Below are 21,241 nucleotides of genomic sequence, written 5' to 3'. Positions count from 1 at the left end.
CTGGATTCACATTTTACTTTCATTTTAACCTCATTTAATTAGTTTTTTGTTTTTTTCTGTCGGTGTCGGTCGACGTCTGTCGTTTCATGAACGAGCCGCTCGCCGCCGTGCCGCCGCTCATAGGAAGTGCCTGCAGAGCTGAAGGTCACGAGGTCAAAGACGGATCTCGACTGGAACCTCTCAAACCTCAGATCATGTTCACGAAGCTGCTCGTTCAGACGGCGGAGGAAAAGTGAAACCTCGTGGAAAATAGGAACAACCACCGATGACTGTCCGGACCGCCGCACCGAATGTGGCGTTCCCGTCGACGGTAAAGAAATGAAGCAGACCAAATTTACCGTGAGGATGAAATGACGACCTTCATCCAGATCAGATTAAATGCTATATTTATGTTTGGCACCGCCGACTTCCTGTTCACCTTTGACCTTTGAGCACTAACTAACCGTGACCACGATGATCCCCGCCTCGTGTTTACAGGAAGTAAACAAACCCGTTCGGGGTCACGGGGCCGAGGGAAGGAGTCGAGCTGATTCAGCAGATCCTGACGCCTCGGGCCTCGCGTCCACCTGGCGTGTTTTTTCTTGGCGCCATCGCCATTACCCCCGATTTGATTTCAGTGAGTAGAGAGCAGGCGGCGGCTCAAGTTAAAAATGCAAGCTATCCCCCACGTCGTCCTCGCCCTGTTGTCATGGAGACAGGACGCACGTGCAGCGCTTTATTTTTTTCAAGAGGTCGAAGGCGCCCGGGTCAGCGGCCGTGGGTTCGAATCCGGCTCAGATTCTCCTTCGGCCGTCTGCGTCCGTGTTCTTCACCACGAGGTTTGTTTGTGTTCGGACTCAGACGTGACGGCGTGAATCGAAGCGGCCTTCTCTCAGCTGGTAGAGGAAACGTTTCCTCCGGGATTAAAAGCTCCCGGAGACGTGCGGCGAATCCTCTCGGAGGAGACGGAACCCGCCCGTGTCTTCGTGTTTTTATCGACCTTTCATGTTTTTTTTTTTAATCATAGTGCGTTTGAAGTGACCTTGTTTATCTTGCACAGGACAGTCGCTTCAGTGAAGCTCGGAGTAATCAGAGGTTATTTTTCTAAAGTGTGTGTGTCTGTGTGTGTGTGTGTGTCTGTGTGTGTGTGTCTGTGTGTGCGTGTGTGTGTGTGCGTGTGTGTGTGTCTGTGTGTGCGTGTGTGTGTGTTCATCTGACACCGTTTCAAACCGCTGTCTTCTCCTTCTGATGGCGCCTGTTCACCGTGTGTTGCTCTCAGCGGGGTTGGAGACCGTTCGGTTGGAGACCGTGGACTTGGGTCCGTCTCTGACGAGCTCACAGGATCCACGTCCCGACGGACCACCAATAAAAACTCCTTAAAGAAAGTTTGTGTTTCCTGCTCTCGTCTTTTCCTCTCCCTTCATGGACACGCCCCTCGAACACTGAGCCTTGCGTTCGTTACGGACGCCGCTGTGCATGCAGAAAGCGTTTTATATAAATAAAGAGTTTTTAAGTTGATGTTGAAGCTGCACTTTGTCCACTTGGCTGCGTTCACACACGTCACCTGTTTCCATGAGTCGTGTTTCCTCCTTTGATCGGGAAGCGAGGAGCTCTCCGGGGTGCTGAACGCTTCCTCGAACAAATGTCCGACATGGTTCAACTTCATAAATACTGTAAGTGTAGACCTGTGTTTGATGAGACATAAATATTTACTGGGGTCTGTGCGTGCCTGGCGACGCAGCCGGAGGTCGTTTGACGGGAGGATAAAAAGCGGAGGAGACGGCGACTGAAGGAGGAGACGTTTAGAGGCGGTCGTGTCGAAGAGGAATAAACGTTATTTAACAGGATGATCGACACGGAGGCTCGGAGGACGGCGATGGTTTCCTCTGACAGCGCGTACGGATCGTCAGCAGAGGACGGACACACTCCGACATGCATCGTCTACCCGTACGATGAAGAGCTGACACACAAGGTGACGCATTCATTTCTACATCCAACTCACACCGGCCTTTATCTAGAGACAGGAGGGCGGAGAGAGAGTAGAGGATGACCCCGAAGCGTCATTCAGTTATTAGTCGGTCGACCCTCAACCGTAAGGTCGGGGGTTCGATCCCCACCGCCTCGTGTCCGATGTTTCCTTGGGCAAGACGCTTGAACCTTGAGTTGCTCCTGCTGCTCCGTAACGTAACAAACCAACACTTCTCAATCTAAATTTGGATTTATGTGGATGAATAAATTTATTTATTTGCTTCTCAGTTTCATGAAGCTGTTGGATCTGGTTTGAAATAGTTTTTCTGCACAGCAGCTTTAAGTTGGATCACACGTTGCTATCTGTAGCACATTTTCTAACCTCTTATCTTTTACCACTAATGGTGGTCTACAGTCCAGAGCGATCATTTAGCGAGTGAATTTGTAAGTTTATCAGATGTTGAATTACTAATTTTGGTCCTGAAGAGTCAACTGGTCGAGTTTAGGCTGCAAACGCTTCTTGTTTGTACTTGCGGCGGAGCTAGCGCTAAGCTAACGCATCGCAATGACAAACAGTTCTGCGCTGTTTGTGAGGTAAACTGTGATTAAATGTGTTAAAAAAAAATTTAACGCGTTATTTTCTTGTAATTTATTAATTGTAATTAATGCTTTAAAGTTCCAGCCCTAGTTTTATCCTTTTAAAAGTCACCTGTGGGCAGGTGTTGCAAATTAGCACACGTGCTAAAACACTCAAATCAATGCATCTGGTTCGTCCCGTGTAACTGCAAAATCCACATTAAATAAACTTTAAGTGAAATAAAATGTGCCACGTCAGCCTTCCACTGAGAGGATAAAGTCGGCTTGTCTCTGAATGTCTTCACATCCTGGTAGATTTATCATAGACGAGGCGTCAGATCAAAGACGTTTCTGTTTAAGGGGCGGAGTCAGTGCTCCGTCTGTGTCCCCAGATCTCCAGAAAACAAGCCGACGTTCCTCCTTCTCTCAGGTCGATGAAATGTGAGGACACATTCTGCTTCATGCTTCTGTTCACTCGGCTGCTTCGCGGTAAACTCTCATAATGAGACATCTCTGAGGTCACATTCAGCCTCTTCCCCTCCTCTGACAGTAATCCTCCGCCCTTCCTCCTCGCTGCTGCTGCTCAGTGTGTGTCTGGAGAACGTTTACATGCCAGCAGCATCAAAGTTTGATGAGGGAGGAATGAAATAATAATATGTTGATTTAACATCTGAGCAGTGACTCATCCTTTCTGCTCGCACTCATTTGGACTTCAGGGCCAGTTTGGGTTCGACTCACATGGAGGAGGAAATGTTTCCACCTGACGGTTATTTAAAATTTATTAAAGGAGCAGTCTGTAGCTCTGCCCCTAGTGTTTAAAACGAGTACTGCAGTCTAAACTCTAATCATCACAGAGAGCTGTCTCCCCCCCTCCTCTCACACAGGTCAGCATGTGGTGGACACTGTAGCTTCAGTGTTTAACCAGCTGTGCATGTGGTGGACACTGTAGCTTCAGTGTTTAACCAGCTCTGCATGTGGTGGACACTGTAGCTTCAGTGTTTAGCCAGCTCTGCATGTAGAGGACACTGTAGCTTCAGTGTTTAGCCAGCTCTGCATGTGGTGGACACTGTAGCTTCAGTGTTTAACCAGCTGTGCATGTGGTGGACACTGTAGCTTCAGTGTTTAGCCAGCTCTGCATGTAGAGGACACTGTAGCTTCAGTGTTTAGCCAGCTCTGCATGTGGTGGACACTGTAGCTTCAGTGTTTAGCCAGCTCTGCATGTGGTGGACACTGTAGCTTCAGTGTTTAGCCAGCTCTGCATGTGGTGGACACTGTAGCTTCAGTGTTTAGCCAGCTCTGCATGTGGTGGACACTGTAGCTTCAGTGTTTAGCCAGCTCTGCATGTGGTGGACACTGTAGCTTCAGTGTTTAGCCAGCTCTGCATGTGGTGGACACTGTAGCTTCAGTGTTTAGCCAGCTCTGCATGGGTCTGTAAAGCTTTCTGCGTTCTAACCTCTCTCCATGTTTCATCTCCAACATTGATCCTAGTTTGAGCAGCTTTCTGCTGCTGGAGCTTATTAGAAACATGCAGAGGCTTTTTAGCTCGGGTACAATCACTTCTATCTGAAGCAGTTCCACAGCCCGCTTCCATCGCTGCAACACCTGTTCACCTGATGACTGGTAGAAAGTGAAAAGTCGCTCTTGTTCTCTGCAGACGATCCTGGTCGGGGACAGCGGGGTCGGGAAGACGTCTCTTCTCGTTCAGTTTGATCAGGGAAAGTTCATCCCGGGCTCCTTCACCTCCACTGTGGGCATCGGATTCACTGTGAGTCCCCCCCCCAACCACACACACACACACACACACACACACACACACACACACACACACACACACACACACACACACACACACACACACACACACACACGATCCTCTCATCCTCACTCTTTTTAAACCTGTTCATCAAATCTTGTTTGTTTCTCGGCTGTTTGCAGCTTGAATGAGTCCTGCAGAGTGGGATGTTGTTTCTTCTCACTGCATTCATTACGACTCCTATCACTCCGTGTGTGTGTGTGTGTGTGTGTGTGTGTGTGTGTGTTTTAATAGACCTAATGATTCCACTGCGATGATTAAATTACTGAGTGGAGAGAACACTGACGAGCGGTGTGGCAGCTGCCCGTGTGCTGCTGGAGGTTTGTTGTGAACACGACGATGTTTGGATGTTTGGTGACGTGCGAGGAGACAAACAGGAGGGACGCTCGGCTCACTGAGTGGATGACCTCTGAACTTTAAGCTTTGACATGTCGAGTGTTGGAGCAGCTGAGGAGGCAGAAAGCTGTGGGAAAGTATAAAATTGGCTTTGCCATTCTGCATTAGCATGTGTTGTGATTCAAGGTTCTTTTAGCCGCCCCCCCCCCCCCCCCACACACACACATACCCACTCTGTTCTGATTGGCCAGCTCTGTGGAGCGCTTTCCAGGGAGGCAGAACGCTGCAGGGCTGCCAGGAGAGGGCAGCTCTCCCGTGCTGGGAGAAGAGAGTCTACGTCAGAGATTTCACCGGCGTACGTCGAGGCTTGAAACCGTCTCGTGTAATTGGCGTGATTTACAGAACAAGCTGTTTAGCGCCCTCTGCAGACTCATCCTGGGATTACTCCATAAATTGACCTCATAATCTGAAACTTTCCTACGTTTAGTTTGAGCATCCAGCATTTTTTGATAAACACTTCAAGAGCTAACAGTCCAGGTTTGGTTCTCACAGACCCAGATTAGCTGCTAATGTCGCTAACATGTAAATAAATAAAGTTGTGAGTGTTTGTATAAAGTGGAGCTCAGACTTGTTGGACAGTCTGTTAGTCTGATATTTACAGGAACAAATCTACAAAAGACTCCAACAGCACAAACACTACCCAGAGGTCAAAGGTCAGGGACACCTAGCAGGCAGCTAGCAGCTCCCACCTGTCACTCAAAGAGGCTGTAAGAGCCAATATGCCTATTGTTGATTTGATTATAAATATTTAGTTAAAAATGATTGAAATTTGATTTTCAGTACGTTCATGTTAATTCATAATGTTTAAAATGGTTTGTACAGTCATAATTTAGTCAATATAAATAATTTTTTATGTTTCTAAATGTTTTTGGTCATGACATCACTGCGTATTTAAATGTGACGCATGTAACGTAGGTAGATGGAGTCAAGTGTTGATGGAAGCAACACAGTTTTTTGACCGTGCTTTCGACCTTTGTTGTACTTTTATTTTACTTTGAATTTTTTACAGTAAACCTTTTATAACGAAGAAAAAGTTGTCGTTTTTTCGCTCGCGTTGCAAATACTGTGAGTTGACTCCAACAAGTGGTACAAAGGACAAAGAAAGAGACGGAGTGCCACTACAGAGGCCTTGAGATTGATTCCGGGGAACATGCAGAACCTCCTCTCGGTTCTGTTCAGAATGAAATGAGGGAAACATGGAGTCTGTGTTTGTCTCCTCTGATGATCGTTGAATCATGATGTTCATGTCAGAGCGGTGAGATGGAGCCTGTAGCACAGAGATGAGCTCACGAGCTCCAACAAGAGATGACATGTCGGTTATGTAACACAAATGATCTCCAAGTGAGTGTCATTAGTCCTGACACCACTGAGGGGGGAGGGAGGGGGGAGAGAACTTCTTCGATTGGCCACCAGGGGGAGACACACACTGCAGGATACAAAGCGATCATTTTGATTCCCTTTGAGACCATTTTAGACGTGTGTCACATGTCGATAATTACATGAAGAGATTTTACATATTTATGTCATTATTTGCTGTTTTTTTGCATATTAAAATTTGCATTATTGGGGTTTTTTGCTTGTTTTAGGAGGAGTGGATAAAGAGGAAGAAATTGTTAATTGAGATTAAATTGAAACTGTAATAAACGTAAGGAACTACTTTCTGATCATATGCGGCGTTTTTTTTTTAGATTTCCAAGCAGGCAGGAATCTGTACTGAAATGTGTTCACCTCCAAGAAGAATCTATCCTGTCTGTTGGACGGGAAGATTTACCTTCTTAATTAGGTGTAAAGACACCTAAAGGTTCGAGTTGACCTCTGTCCTCGTCCCCGGGTCTCTGACCCTCTTCCCACCTGTGGCGGATGAGTCAGCCTCCGCCACCTCTGCGTGTGACCCCGCAGCTGTTCGGGGACAGAGTCCTCCTGCAGACAGGCTCGGAGGAGAGAAAAACACTCAGTTAATGATCTGCCCACGCCACGATGCACACTCACACCGAGCCGCTCCTCTGCCGCTGAGTGTTCTGCAAGTTTTCCTCGTCGCTTCCGTCTTCTCCTCAGAGCGGCTTGAAGGTGTGAGTTTTGAGGAAGCTCGTCTCGGTGATCATTTCGTGTCCACGCGCAGTAATGCGAGCAGCGGCGGGGCTGCAGGCGCGCGGAGAGCGGCACTGAGCGGCGGAGAACCTGCGCGTCTTTCTTGGACACATCTCGGAGGAAACAGCGGCTCGGCACGGCTCGGCTCGGCTCGGCTTTGACAGCCCTCTCTTGGCTTTGCGATGTCTGCAAGAAAGACATCACTGACGGATAAGCAGACTAAAAACGGAACCTCGAAATATGTGCTGGAGAGATGCGCTTCAGTTAACGAGTATTATGATATTTCCTTCAAGGTGTGTATTCCGTCTTTTCTCTTCATGTTTTTCTTTATGGTGGAACAGGTGTCTTTATTTAGAGCAGACACAGAAACAACAACATGCAGGAACAAAATGCATTCACATATGGAGGATTCTTGTGCAGTATAACATTAATTGAAGTGAAATCCAATAAGTCCCAGACTTGATTTGAAAGCATGAAGCGTCTTTAAGAGCTCATATTCAGAGTCTTCGACCTGATGCTTTAAGAAGTCCTCTGAGCCTGTAAATCTCTGACGCTCTCTTTATCCGCCCTTTCTCAAATCTAAATATTTGCTGAGGGTGTAGGCGACTTGTTGCTTCTTCTCCCATTAAATAAGTCCAAAAGCTGCACAGACACACCTGTGACAGCTACCTCAGGACAAAAGGAGAAGTTAAAATCAGGTTTAATTGCATGCCTGTGTTGTATGTTTGTGCAGCTATGACTCACTGTGTGAACAACACGTTAGCTTAGCATCACATCCTGCAGGGTGGACTGTCTAACTGCACATCCTGTTGTTGTGATTTTATTGATTAGACAGAAGGATAATGAGCAGAAGATATTTGATGCTCCTCTCAGTGTTGTCACATGTTGGTGGCAGCTCCGTGTTCCGGACTTTTCTTCTGGTGTAAATCAGCTGACACACTCACTGGCAGCTGCCAAAACAACGTTGCACAATAACATGATCTGAGCCAGCTGTGAAACCCTCTCCTTCAGGGACAATCACTGTCGCAGCTTTCATCTCCTCCTCTTGTAGGTTTTGTTCATGGTTTTGTAACCTGCTGTCTTCTTCTCTGGTGCCGGTTCGGCTCTAGGTGATGCTCCTGGGAGACTCGGCCGTGGGGAAGACGTGCATCTTGGTGCGCTTTAAAGACGGAGCATTTCTGGGAGGAAACTTTATAGCCACCGTCGGAATAGACTTTAGGGTGAGAGAGACTCACAGACGTCACACCTACCTTCCTTCCTTCCTTCCTTCCTTCCTTCCTTCCTTCCTTCCTCTGAATGACTGTGTGAGCTGATAGAGCCTTCTTACACGTGTGATCGAACGCATCTAAAAAGTATTAGGAATCATCCTCGCTGTCACCATTCATGTCAGTCTCAGTCATGTTGTGAGATGAGCAGCTCAAAAACCTTCTTATTTCTCTGATACTGGCGTCTGAAGCGTTTCAGCCTCTGCCTGAAACGCTTCATTTCAGCGACTGTCTCTTTAAGAACCCCCCCTCCCCCCCCTTCATGTGCCCACTTTCCTCTGATTGGTCGGCTTCGTTTTTGTAGCTGATGAGAAGATTTGATTGAGCTCACAGAGAATCCGTCATCGAGCTGGCGTTTGTTTCAAACCTCGTCACAGTCGTCACGTCTGAACTCATGTCGGAGGTCGAACTGAAGGCCGACACGCTCTGATATTTATTACAAATATTAGTCAATCATTTCCACGAGTGTTCGCTCGGCTGCTCCTTCCTGTTTGCACCTTCATCCTCGAGCTGATCTTTAATCACGGCTGCTTTCAGAGTTCATTTCTGCTTGTCGATGTGTTTTCACGTCTGTTCAGAGAGAACGCGACGGAGCAGCACTCATTACCATCTGAGTCTGACTCCCACGGCGCCGACATATGCTCCACTGTAGTGGGAGGAGTCAGGCACATGTCAATCAAACGATTGACTGTTTGATTCATATTTATAAATGTCTATTTCCACTCAGATTTTACTGGATGTTTGTTTTTTTTCACTGATGGCGTTAATGTTTTATTATCTGATAAACATTTAGCATCTTACAAACAAGCTAACGATATTTACCAGGCGGCAGAGCCATCGTCTTCCCAGAGTGACAGCAGCCCAATTATCACCTTCGTTCCTCGCAGAACACTTCATCACCCGGCGCCGATCGCACCAAATGTACTAACGCTCTCAACCAATCAGACGAGTTCACGGACCACTTGTGCTGCGAGGCGCTCACGGCCGACTCATAAATGTCTCGGCAGATGCCTGCCCACGTCCCTGTCTGCTGCCTGGACTGACGTCCGCTCAGCTCGGTCCTGGAGGAGTCACACAGCTGACAGACGAGCTGCTGCACCGACACACACACACACACACACACACACACACACACACACACACACACACACACACACACACACACACACACACACACAGGAGGAAACAGGCAGATTTCTCTTCTATTATTCTCTCTGCTGGGGTGAAATAAATCCTGTGTTTTGTCAGTACCTCCTGTTTCCCTCCAATCAAAGCCAAACACTCAGACTAATGGCGAGTCGAGTCGGAGCGATTTCAGAAGGAAGTGGCGTTGCATTAGCCGGAGTGATGCATTGTCTCGCTCGGTGGCGTGGACATTAGGGAGCGTAATGGAGGCGCGAGAGATGGAGCTGTAAAGCAGAAGCAACAAGTTGCCTCGGCCTGTTCATTCACAGAACTGACACGATGCGTTCAGTGTCGGGCGTTTCATTCAGGAGGACGCCTGTGAACGTGAGCGAGCTCCGTTTGTCTCCCTGCGTCGGAGAGACGGAGTCAGTATGCTGATGAGGTCGTCCTCCGTGCTCGGATAAGCAGGCAGGCTGTTGTGGCAGCTTGGATCGTGGCCGGTCTATTTTCGGCACGCTTCCTTGTAGCAGTTACTCAGCATGCAGGCTCCTCTCACGTCATGATTGGGGGGGGAAATGGAAACCCATGGCAACTAATGCAGGGGTTGAACCGTGTCCGTTCTACTGAGGCGGAGGATTCAGCAGGTGGCAGCTTCAGCAGCATCGCTGAGGTTCCCTTTTGTTGCCATGCAGCTCTTTCTGCATGTGTGTGTGTGTGTGTGTGTGTGTTTATGCATGCACAGGACAGGCTGTGATGACCTGTCACTGATAAAGTGAGGCAGGAAGTGCTGCTGCACAACACTTCCTGCGTCTGTGGTCGTCTGCTGTGCAAGGTTGAAGTGTTGTTGTTGTGACCTGGTTTGTCTCTGCTGCAGGTCACAAGCCTCCCTCCCCTCAGTGTCGTGTCAGGTCTCTGTGCTCGTCACGATGCTCAGCGTGAGTCCAGTCAAATCAAAGTATATCCACGTCTTTATTTATTCCACAGCAACAAAAATAAAAGTCCTACAGGCACCAAAGTCGGGTTATTGTTTCCTTTGAATCACCAACGATTGCAGCAAACTTCTGCACAAATAAACCTGCAATTATTTTGTACTGAAATGTTTTTGTACTCAATTTAGACAGCTTGTTATTAAATCCTCTCTTGCACACATCTCTGATGAAACAGATGATGTCATCCTTTTAACCAATCGCTGTCGAGAGAGAGAGAGAGAGAGAGAGAGAGAGAGAGCGAGCGAGCAGCAGGTTGATTCACCTGGATTATGAGTGATAACTGTCTGACTTTCTGCAGCTTCCTCCGTGTTTCCTCTCTGCAGAACTCTGCGCTCCTCGATTTTCATCGTTTGCATTTTTCAAACCCTGCATGCCACTTCCACCTTCGCTCGCCCTTCCACCTTCGCTCGCCCTTCCACCTTCGCTCGCCCTTCCACCTTCGCTCGCCCTTCCACCTTCGCTCGCCCTTCCACCTTCGCTCGCCCTTCCTGTGCGCCGGTGCCCTTTAACTGATTTATTCGGGGTCTCGGAGCCGATTTCGCTCGTCCTCTCTGCACAGGAAATCAGAGGGCACCCCGACGGGGCTGCAGGAAATGAACGGGGGAGTCAGTTGTTACGCCGCCAGCCGTCTCTCTCTCACTGTTGTGTAATTAAGTCTAATCCCGAGACCTTGTTGTTGCGTGGGTGGTGCAAATGACTTTCTCTGCCAGCATTCAAAACCACTTTGAGTTGTTTCTGTTTCTCTCGTCGGCCTCACGCTGAGCGTCTGAGCTTTCTTTCTGCTGTCATGTTAGTCATCTGTTTGTCTCGCAGCTCTCTCCTCTCCCAAACACACCGGCTGTCTCTCACGTCTCTTCTCTGTCCTGCAGAATAAAGTGGTGGACGTGGACAACCTGAAAGTCAAACTGCAGGTGAGGACGCGCCCCTCCTCTCCGTGTGATCCAACAGAGACAGTCACAGATACCTCCTGACCCAGATCTGTGTAACGCTTCCTTCACTGTCATTGTTTGCACTGGCAGCTGCGCCGCGGCGTCACATGTCTCATAGTGGCGAGGAGAGCTGCAGGTACATCGAGCTGTTAATCTAAAAAGCTGTTCTTTTAACACCGAGTGGGAGAGGACCAAATTAGATTTCTCTTCTTGCTCCAGTGAGCTCTTCGCTGTTTTTTTTCCTGCACTGGTCTCGCACATAAAAAAAACAAAACAACAACAACTTGTGATTATTTCCAAAATAGACTCTGCCGGTGAGGAGAGAAGAAAACCGGCTGGATTATTTGTCTTTTTTAAACAAGCCTACTTTAATAAAAAATAATGATATTTTTAATAATAATGATAAATAATGGATCAATGTGTCGCCTCCGTATTATCCCAAAAAGCGACAGTCGGTCATGCACAGTGGTTTATATACACACCTGTGCGTGTTAAAGGTACGATTTAAAAGAGGAGTCTACAGGGCGGCTGTGGCTCAGTGGTGGAGTCGGGGTTCGATCCCGTCCGGTGTGACCTTGAACGAGACACTTCACCCAAGAGTCATTTAGCTTTAGCCACATCAGCTAGCTGCTCTCAAACGAGCTCCTGTTCCTCCCTTCCTTGTTTTTAAAAAACCTGCAGCTCTCTAAGTCAGTCAGCGGTGTGTGTGTGTGTGTGTGTGTGTGTGTGTGTGTGTGTGTGTGTGTGTGTGTGTGTGTGTGTGTGGGTGTGGGTGTGGGTGTGTGTGTGTGTGTGTGTGTGTGTGTGTGTGTGGGTGTGTGTGTGTGTGTGTGTGTGTGTGTCGGTGGTGAGCTGCTGTGTCATTTTGTGGTTTGTTTGTGATGCAGATCTGGGATACGGCCGGCCAGGAGAGATTCCGCAGCGTAACGCACGCCTACTACAGAGACGCCCAGGGTAACCTCTGCTCTTTATATGATCACTGTGTGTGTGTGTGTGTGTGTGTGTGTGTGTGTGTGTGTGTGTGTGTGTGTGTGTGTGTCCTGTAGGTGTGGATGTGTTTGAGATAATAAACGTTAACTGCTCGTCTGTTTGCTCTCTCAGCGTTGCTGCTGCTTTATGACATCACCAGCAAGCCGTCGTTTGACAACATCCGGGTAAGAGCGTCTCTCCTGAAAACGCCGACTTCATTTACATGCAAAGCACCACGGCGGCGTCCACGTGTGCTCGCAGCCGTCTTTTTACATGACATGATGTTATCGGCCGTTCTGGCCCACAGCTCCCCGTTTGAGGGATTAAAAGCAATAAGAGAGTGACTCAGCCTGTGTGATGGATGCAGGACGGTTTTAACGCTCTCCGTGATGATATGTAGTTTCTCCTCTAATCTCTCCTCCTCCTGCATCTGTCTGCGTGCTCCACTCTCTCAGGCCTGGCTCACGGAGATACACGAGTATGCCCAGAAGGATGTGGCCATCATGTTGCTCGGCAACAAGGTGAGCAAAGCTTCCCTTTTTTTTTTGGTGTTACATAAAAAAAGATCGGGAGGATAACGGCTCCCGTTGCACAATTTTGAAACCCTCTTATCACGCTAATGCAGACGTGCGGATGCTGCAAAGACTGAAAACACTTCTGCTCTGCTGCAGAGCGCTTGAAAGCGACCTGCTCGTTTGGAGATGAAGACGAGGAGCACGCTCTTAATTATGTTTTTGTGTGTTCATTAACTCCAGTTATCAACGTGCACACAACGTGAAAATGCAGAGTAAGAGACGTCTCACTCTGCTCTGACTCTTATCACATCTCCACGACTCTCAGAGTTCCTGCAAACATGGAAAAGTGCTGAAATGTATTTTTAGTAAACTCGAGGTCTGGATAAACAAAGAGAGAAGAGAATATTTAGGAACATTTTCCAGCTGCATGTTTTAGTAAAAAAAAAGTCCATATTTTGAATCATCATTTTGTCATGCAGCTGCACAAACAGCCAAATATGATTAAACACCTGGAAACGTGCTGCAGGGGCGTCGTATGCCGACAACTCTGAGAGTGCATGAAGTCGTTTCTTCTTATTATCTTCATAAAGTGAGAGACAGACCCGCGCTCGCTTCAAGCTCCATCTGATTGAACTAAATCTCCACGAAGCTGCCGGAGCTCGAAAGAGCGAGCAGCTGTCGTTGCTAATATCTCAGTGAGCGCCCTCTGGTGGTGCCGCGAGGACTCCAGCAGCTCGGACGCTTTTCTCTGCTGCTGGAGGACGAGTCTCTGACGGGTCATCGGTCTGAAGGAGCGCCGGCTCTGCAGCTGGAGGCGCTCAGAGAGGAAGGCGTGCAGACGTGTATCTGATGACACTTCCTGCGGCCCTGTGCGATGACTTGTTTTCTCCTCCTGCTGTTCTCTTACAGTCAGACATGGCTGCAGAGCGGGTGGTGAAGACGGAGGATGGAGAGAAGCTGGCAAAGGTAGAGTCACGGATAGAACCGCTCCTCGATTCTGACAGAACATAAAACACGAGCTCGTCTAATGTGTTTCCATCGTAGGAATACGGCGTGCCGTTTATGGAGACCAGCGCCAAGACCGGAGTAAATGTGGAGCTCGCTTTCCTCGCTATCGCAAAGTAAGTCAAGCTGAACAGATCGATACTTTATATCAACACAGACCAATCACAGTTTAAAGGAGCCGTCTGCCCCCTAGTGTTCAACATGAGTACTACAGTCTAAACTCTAATCATCACAGAGAGCTGTCTGGCTCCGCCCCCTCCTCTCTAGAGTGGATGCCCACACAGGTCACCATGTGGTGGACACTGTAGCTTCAGTGTTTAGCCAGCTCTTTATCTGCAATCAATCACGAGACAAACGGCGAGACAAATCGTACGGAGTCATCAGACGTTTGAAACGTTTTAGAGGAAGAGAAGTTAAGTGAACATTAACACAGGAGGTCTGATCAGATGTTCGGGGGGGGGGCAGAGAGGCAGTAACGCTGCAGCTGTTTGGTTCATTGGATAGGAGGATTTGGGGAAATTAGGGCGGCCAATCAGAATCCAGAGGTGGCCTTTGCCCCTCCCCGGAGACGCTCCTGGTTCCCGCACTAATTAAAACAGAGGACACATTAAGGGTTTGTTTCCGAGTCTCGCTCCGACTCCTGCAGCTCCAACACTCTCCTGGTTTTTACTAATTTGTTGTAACTCGTCAAGCGTTCCCGAGGCTCCCTGCAGAGCGCAAACATTCATTTTGATCATTTCTGATCATCATCCTGTTCACACCTTTTCTCCCTTTGAATGGAGGGGAACATGAAGGAGACGGTTCCCCGAGCGCTGAAAGAAAAATAATGTGGATGATTTGCCGTCTCCATGTGACGAATATTTTAAGTTGGAGTTATATTAAATGATTCATGCTCGAGGCTTTTTGATTAAATCTCTGCTCAGAGGGATGTTTCTCCTCGCTCGCTCTTATTTCTCTTCCCATCTCATTTTCTTGATTCGCTCGCCCTGTCTGTGCTGCATCCCACACATCCACCCCCTCTCTTTCTAACTTCCTCTCTCTCTCTCTCTCTCTCTCTCTCTCTCTCTCTCTCTCTCTCTCTCTCTCTCTCTCTCTCTCTCTCTCTCTCTCTCTCTCTCTCCATCAGGGAGCTGAAGCACAGAACCACACAGCTGCCCAACGAGCCCAAGTTCCAGATCAACGACTACATTGAGTCTCAGAAGCAGAAGTCCGGCTGCTGTGGCATGTAGCCGAAAAACAGAGAGAGAGAGAGAGAGAGAGAGAGAGAGAGAGAGAGAGAGAGAGAGAGAGAGAGAGAGAGGTAAAATGTCTGCTCTCGTAACAAAAGCCAGTCCAAGCACCATCGCCCCCGAGGAGCGCACGCCCTCAGCTTCTCTTAACCTTGAGATGAATCCGGATTTGTCGCCAGCCCTCAACTGAAATGTGAATCGATCAGTTTTTCTTTTATGTCACATGTACAAATGTCTGTGGTCTCCGTGGTGACAGTTGTTTACTAATTACAAAATCAGGAGTTACAATCAGAAATGCTACATCCACGTTCAGGGACCAATCACAGAAGAGACGTCCATCATTTTAAATCTGCACCGCCGCAAACTCAAACATGTCCATTAAATGTTTAACAGCAACTCTCAAATTCTTCCTGAAACCTTCATTCGACATATTTATAAAAACTCCAGAGGTGTGAGGGTCACAGAGGAGCTACGATCTCAGAAAGAACTGGAACATTTCCAGCCTCCAGGAGCTTCTCCAAGATCTTCAGACACAGAGTGTCCGAGCTTCTGCAGCCAGTAGAAGTGAGACAACAGTCAGTGCTGGGATCAGGGGACAGATCGCTCATCTCCTGTCAGGAGAGGAGACAATGAGGAAGTGTAAAATCCTGCAGTTCACCGAGTGTCCACTGGAGGCCGGCTCCAGGAACACAGGAAGTTACATACACACCTTCTTGCTCACTGCAGGAGCCTCTAGTGGACACTTGGAGAACTGCACTTTTGCCTGAGCTTGCTGCTTGCAGGGTCCGATGTTTTGCTGGAACAGAAATCAAACTTTATTTAAAAAAAGATTTTAAACAACGGCACGTGTGTTGGAACGACGAGGGTCCACAGGTCACCTCTCACACGGAGTGATGTGGCTCGCTGCACCGAATGTCTAAAGTAGGTTTAGATATTTATCTCGGTTCTTTTGGTGCAAAAGCTGTGACCATCTCGACTCGAGGTAGAATAAAAAGCAGAGAGGAGGTCATTGGGAATGCTTCTACTGTCGAGGAACCCAAAGAAAAAAAAAACAGCTCCACTCAAGTCACCGCGTTCAGAGTTAGCTTAGCAGCTTTAGCTTTGTTTGGCTAGGTAGGAACATCGAAGGTAAAGATCGCCGTGTCCATCCTCAGAAGTGTCGTCCTTCACATCGTTATAAATAAAGTTATCTTCTCAACACCACAGGTGGGTCTGTTGATGTGGATCTAGCATTTCTACTCGCAGCTCTACGTTTGTTCTCGTCTCCGTTTTTCAGGCTGTGAACTGAATCGTTTTACAGTCTTCATCACTTTTCATTTGTTCATTCTCCCGTCAGATCGATGATCCGATCACATCTGTATCATCTGTTAGAATAAAGCCCACGTTTGTGTGTACGTTTAATTCAGGGCCGAGAGAAACTTCAAATCAAACACAAGCACGTGCTCGTCACCTTCAATGAGTCATCTTAGGTCGGAGGTTTCCCAGCATGCACTTTTCTCATCACACTCACACACGCCGCTGTTGTCTCTATTTTGGATAGACGTTGTAGCAATGACCCGTGGTTCTCAACTGGACCCCCCCCCCATCCCCACCCCCAAACCTCCTTCATGAAACATCCCCACCCAAATCGCTGATATTTAAAAAAAATCAGATTTATTTAATGAAGAGTTCGGACTTCAGCCGGGAGACAGAAACAAAAAACAAAGCAAACTTTACGACCCGCTGACGGCGTCTCAGCGACCATGTTTGGGGTCCCGACCCGCCAGTTGAGAACCGCCGGTGTAGACTGTATGGAAGCTGTATTAGTTCACGGCCCGCCTCGTGTTACGACGTTCATCATGAATGTTTGTCCGTCCTCTGAGGCGTCCGGCGATCACAAAGTGCCATGAAAAAGTGCTTTGTTATCATATTATAAATACAAAAGATCTATTTTGTAACGTCTGTGCCGTTGTTTTATTGACGTCTCGTCTGTGTGTGTGTGTTTGTGTGTGTCACTGTACACTGACAGGGTGTGATGAGGTTAATGAGCCACTGTGTGGCAGCAGCGACTCTGTTGATTCTCCAGTTTGATGCAGTAAAGAGACGATCACACAGAGGAGGGTCTGTAGAGAGTGAAAGTCTGTGATTTATAAAGGAACTAAATGTACATACTGAATAAAAAAACAGAACTGTTTATTAAGACGCAGTTAAAGAATAAAGTAAAAAGATTGTGTTTAAAAAGTGATGTAAAAAAAATCCTTCAGGCATTAAATGTGTTTATAAAGTTCAAGCTGTGCGTAAAGTGTGGTTCATGATTTATCTGCACACTAAAGTGACCTCATCACGTTTCTGTTAAAGCTCCGGAGGTTTGGGAGGAAAATGTGAAGAGAAGGGGAAGAAGGTCGGCCGGCACGGAAAAAGTTTTATTTCATCACATTTCGACCTGAGGTGTTCTTTAAGTGATCGCTAAAAAGGAGGAAGCGCCACACACACACATATATCTGTGTGTGTGTGTGTGTAGATTTCAACACCAGTATGCTGATGGGCTCTATGATGGCAGCTGTGGTCAAACACTCAAAATGTCCCGAGGTGAAACACATCTATAGTGATCATCTTTAGCGCTCAAGAAAAACACAACACAAACACATAAACACCATCCTCATACATCACACCTATAAACCCCTCTATTTCAGCCCTGCTCAGAACAGGCTGTTTCTGTGTCTGTCGCTTTAAATATGTAAATGAGCTGTGTCTGACCACGCCCCCTCTCTGGAAGGGCTCGGGTGTACTCGCTGCTTTCTGGCTCCATGTCCTATTGTTTACGGTGAGAAGGCAGACTCAGAGGGCAGAACAAACACCTAGCTGTGGGAGTGTCACCCACCTGGGGGAGGGGCTACTGCCCTTTGTGATGTCATGAAGGGAACATCTCCAAACGGCCTATTTGAGCAGGCAGAAGACGGAGAGGACGGACTGTTCTCATCGTTGGGGGGTTTGTAGACAGATTAGAGACACATGTTAGAGGAACATGGAGAAAAGGATTCTGGGTAATATGTGACCTGTAATCTCCTCAATTTTCATCCCGAGCTAACGAGATAAACAAGTCAAGATCCTACAAAAACAACGGAAATGTAATTTCAATCACCTGGAAATGGAGTAAAATAAAATGTATGTAAATATGTCAACAGTCAAAACAAATATCTGTCATCATAATTCACTGCAAATCAAACTTTATTCTCTAAACGTGACCCTTTGAAAAGTAAAGTAAAGTCTTGAACGAACATGAGGCTGTCACATTTCCTGAGCAGCCTGTTTTTTTCCTGGACAGTCCCGGGTGGTGTTTCCTTCTCAGCCCTCCCTGCTCTGCATGAGGCAGCCAGCTGGGCAGGTCCGTGAACGCACCTCCCTCTTCCTGAGAGGCTCTGCTACTTTTTTTTGTCGCGCAGAGAAGCAGATAGTCCCGTTAAAGACCTCAGACCCGGGTCAGGACCTTGCAGAAGGCTACACAGGAGCGACCCCACAGCAGGAGGATTCACCGTCCGGATCAGACTCTGACTCTCCGTGGAAGTGGACTACAGAGACCAGCAGCACCGTCTCCCACGATCTGATCTCCCCAGCAGCAGCAGCAGCAGGACGGGGGTTGGTGTGTGTGTGTTTTAAAGCTTTGTTGGGGTACCACTCACGCGCTCCTCAGCAGCATCCCGCAGGTCTCGTGCTCAGCTCTACAGCAACAAGTTGAGGAGCAGCCGCAGTGTGAAGGCGAAGATGCCGAGTAAGAGCCAGTACCTGCGCCCCCGGCTCTGCACGCTGGAGAAGGGCGACAACGGCTACGGCTTCCACCTGCACGGGGAGAAAGGTAAGACCGGACAGTTCATCCGGTTGGTGGAGCCGGACAGCCCGGCGGAGGTCGCGGGGCTCCGCGCGGGAGACCGGCTGGTGTTCGTGAACGCGGAGGACGTGGAGAACGAGAGCCACCAGCAGGTCGTGTCCCGGATCAGAGCCACCGTGGGCTGGCTGGAGCTGATCGTGGTGGATCCGGACACGGAGCAGCTGCTGAAGAAACACAACCTGAAGTGTCTGAAGGAGTACGTTACCGAGGGAGTCCCGTTACCCCTCGATGACGAGGAGGAGGAGGAGGAGGAGGGGGGAGAAGTGGGAGAGGTGGAGGTGCAGGTGGTGGAGGACGTGGACGTGGACGTGAACGGGACAGAGATAGAGGATGAGCAGCACGAGAAGAAGAACGATGTGGAGGAGGAAGAGGAGGTGGAGGAGGAGGAGGAGGAGGAAGAGCTGGAGGGGACACCCAGAGAGGCTACACCGGTCCCGGAGAGTAACGGGGGACTTCACGAGCACGTGGAGAAAAAGCTGAGCATCGAGTCAGAGAAGGTGAGTCAAAGTTTCTGCTCCTCTTCTCTTCATATCTTCACTTACAGGAGCTTTGAATATGAGACCTGCGGGAGTTTTCTAGAAAGAGTGAACACATGCTGCAGCTGCGCGTGCACGGCTGCAGGATCAGCTGGAACAACATCCGGAAACAAACAACCTGCTGCAACTCTCACAACACAGAGATCCTTGAGCCTCTCAGAGAAATGATCTTGATGCTCCTGACAGTCTGAAAATGAGCAGCAGTCTCTTTGTTTGAGTTTTATGCAGATCTGTGTGATTTATGATGTTGTGCTTCTAAACATGTGGAGTTTGTTTGTTTGTTTGTTGTTGTTTCTACTGTAGAGGCAGCAGAAAGTGAGCAGCACTGTCCAACACACATTTACACAAGAAGACAACAGAAAGAACCGTAGGCCACCATAAACCGTACTGATCATATGGTATCTTATCCTATCAGAGGGTCTCTCTTGTACCATGACGTCACACATATGACGTACCGTCGTTTGTCGTGTATCAGCGGACTGTAGGTTGAATAGTTTCATCAGACAAATGTTTTTATGTGTGAAAGTATTGTATTGTATCATACTGTTTCATATCGTATCGTAACGTGAGATATGAAGTGTCACGTTACGTCACGTCGCGTAATGTCACATGACGTAGGCCTAACCTACTATAGGCCTGTTGCTTGTTTCATGCAGCATATCATATTCAATTTAGTGCACCATCCTACAGTTTGGGTTAGTATCATATCGCAGGATCATATTTTTTAAGAGCACTGAAAAACAGTCTGTAAATCGCGTTAGTGAGCGTGATGACGTTTAGTGTCTCCATGACAACCGCTGTAGTCTCATTTAGCCACTTGTTAGCAACCGCCGTTTTAAGGACACGTCAAAACTTTATAATGGCATGGCACAAATGGGGGGTCTTAGCTAACGTAGTTATCTCGTCTAACCAGGGGCGCTTTGAGGGTCTGTTGGGGCAAACATTCATCGGGGCCCTCCAACCGGAGTCCATTATGATTTTCACAACAATAATGCACGTGACATTTAGCAGGCATTGAGAGTGAGTGCTGAGATCAGATGGGGCCCCATTTAGGAGGTTTCATACTGTCGTTGTAAAATGTGCATATTTTGAGGCAACGCTGTGGTTTAAAGTTCGTCAGCAGTTGGGGGCCCCCCGACTGGCCCTGGGGCCCCAAGAAGTTGCCTGTTGACAAGCAGCGCCTCTGCGTCTAACAAAACGCCAACATCCCTTAAGCTTGTGTTAAACACAGACCTTATTTCAGGCGTCGAACCACAAACCCATCCACATCCCCCATCGACGGTTAGAGGATTAAAAATGGAAAGTGTTATAAATGAGGAGCTTCAGACTTTGTGTGTTTAAATGTATATTACTGTAAAAACTGTGGAGTTAGTCGTCAGTGTGGCTGCAAATCATTTATATGTTTCTATTTGAAGTCCAGAAAAGCAACAGATGCAAACAGTTAGTCAAAGTGAGAGATGATGGCGCTCGACCACAACGAGAATATGTGACATAACAAACGGAGCTGCTGGTTTCTCCACAAGAAGGTCATTTCTCCAACCTTTGATCTCCGTCTGTAAAACATAACGAGTGCATTCTCGCTCTGCAGAGGCCACTTATTGCTGGATTAGTGTGTGTGTGTGTGTGTGTGTGTGTGTGTGTGTGTGTGTGTGAGAGAGTCACGATCAGGGTTCAATGTTTATCCCAGAGGCTGTTTGTGTCTGTGTCCAGCTCTGCTGCTCTTCCGAGACTGAAGGAGAGAGAGAGAGAGAGACAGAGACAGAGAGAGAGAGAGACAGAGACAGAGAGAGAGAGAGACAGAGAGAGAGACAGAGAGAGAGAGAGAGAGAGAGAGCAAATCAAGACGAGCAAAGAAGGAAGCAGACAAACAAACAAACAAACAAAAAAAAGAGGATTCACTCTTCCTCTTCTTCTGGAGGTGTTTCATGGGTCTGTAAAGCTTTCTGTAGCTTCAGTGTTTAGCCAGCTCTGCATGTGGTGGACACTGTAGCTTC

The 21,241-nt window shown here is 48.0% G+C and overlaps 2 protein-coding genes across 3 annotated transcripts; both read left to right on the top strand.

The window, feature by feature from the left end:
• Positions 1-1,784: 1,784 nt before the first annotated feature.
• On the top strand, positions 1,785-17,115 carry LOC306838325 (ras-related protein Rab-37-like). 2 transcript variants are annotated; one of them, XM_079366444.1, is made up of 10 exons: positions 1,785-1,951; positions 4,178-4,288; positions 7,930-8,040; positions 11,069-11,110; positions 12,016-12,082; positions 12,230-12,282; positions 12,553-12,618; positions 13,522-13,578; positions 13,657-13,733; positions 14,744-17,115. In XM_079366444.1, exons 1-10 carry the CDS (start codon positions 1,826-1,828, stop codon positions 14,844-14,846), a joined length of 813 nt encoding a protein of 270 aa, XP_079222570.1. In that variant the 5' UTR covers positions 1,785-1,825; the 3' UTR covers positions 14,847-17,115. The 2 variants fall into 2 exon arrangements, with proteins under 2 accessions (XP_079222570.1, XP_079222569.1); XM_079366443.1 differs by lacking the exons at positions 1,785-1,951; positions 4,178-4,288 and adding an exon at positions 6,541-7,113.
• A 965-nt stretch (positions 17,116-18,080) lies between these two features.
• LOC306837717 (uncharacterized protein) lies at positions 18,081-19,415 on the top strand (the record flags this gene model as incomplete). The annotated part of the gene is made up of 1 exon (XM_079365454.1): positions 18,081-19,415. Exon 1 carries the CDS (start codon positions 18,588-18,590, stop codon positions 19,413-19,415), a length of 828 nt encoding a protein of 275 aa, XP_079221580.1. The 5' UTR covers positions 18,081-18,587.
• Positions 19,416-21,241: the final 1,826 nt, after the last annotated feature.

Source organism: Symphodus melops (genome assembly GCF_947650265.1).
Source record: "Symphodus melops genome assembly, chromosome: 17".
Classification (NCBI taxonomy): domain Eukaryota; kingdom Metazoa; phylum Chordata; class Actinopteri; order Labriformes; family Labridae; genus Symphodus; species Symphodus melops.
Note: the sequence above shows the minus strand (reverse complement) of the source record. Positions and strands in the feature narration are given on the sequence as shown.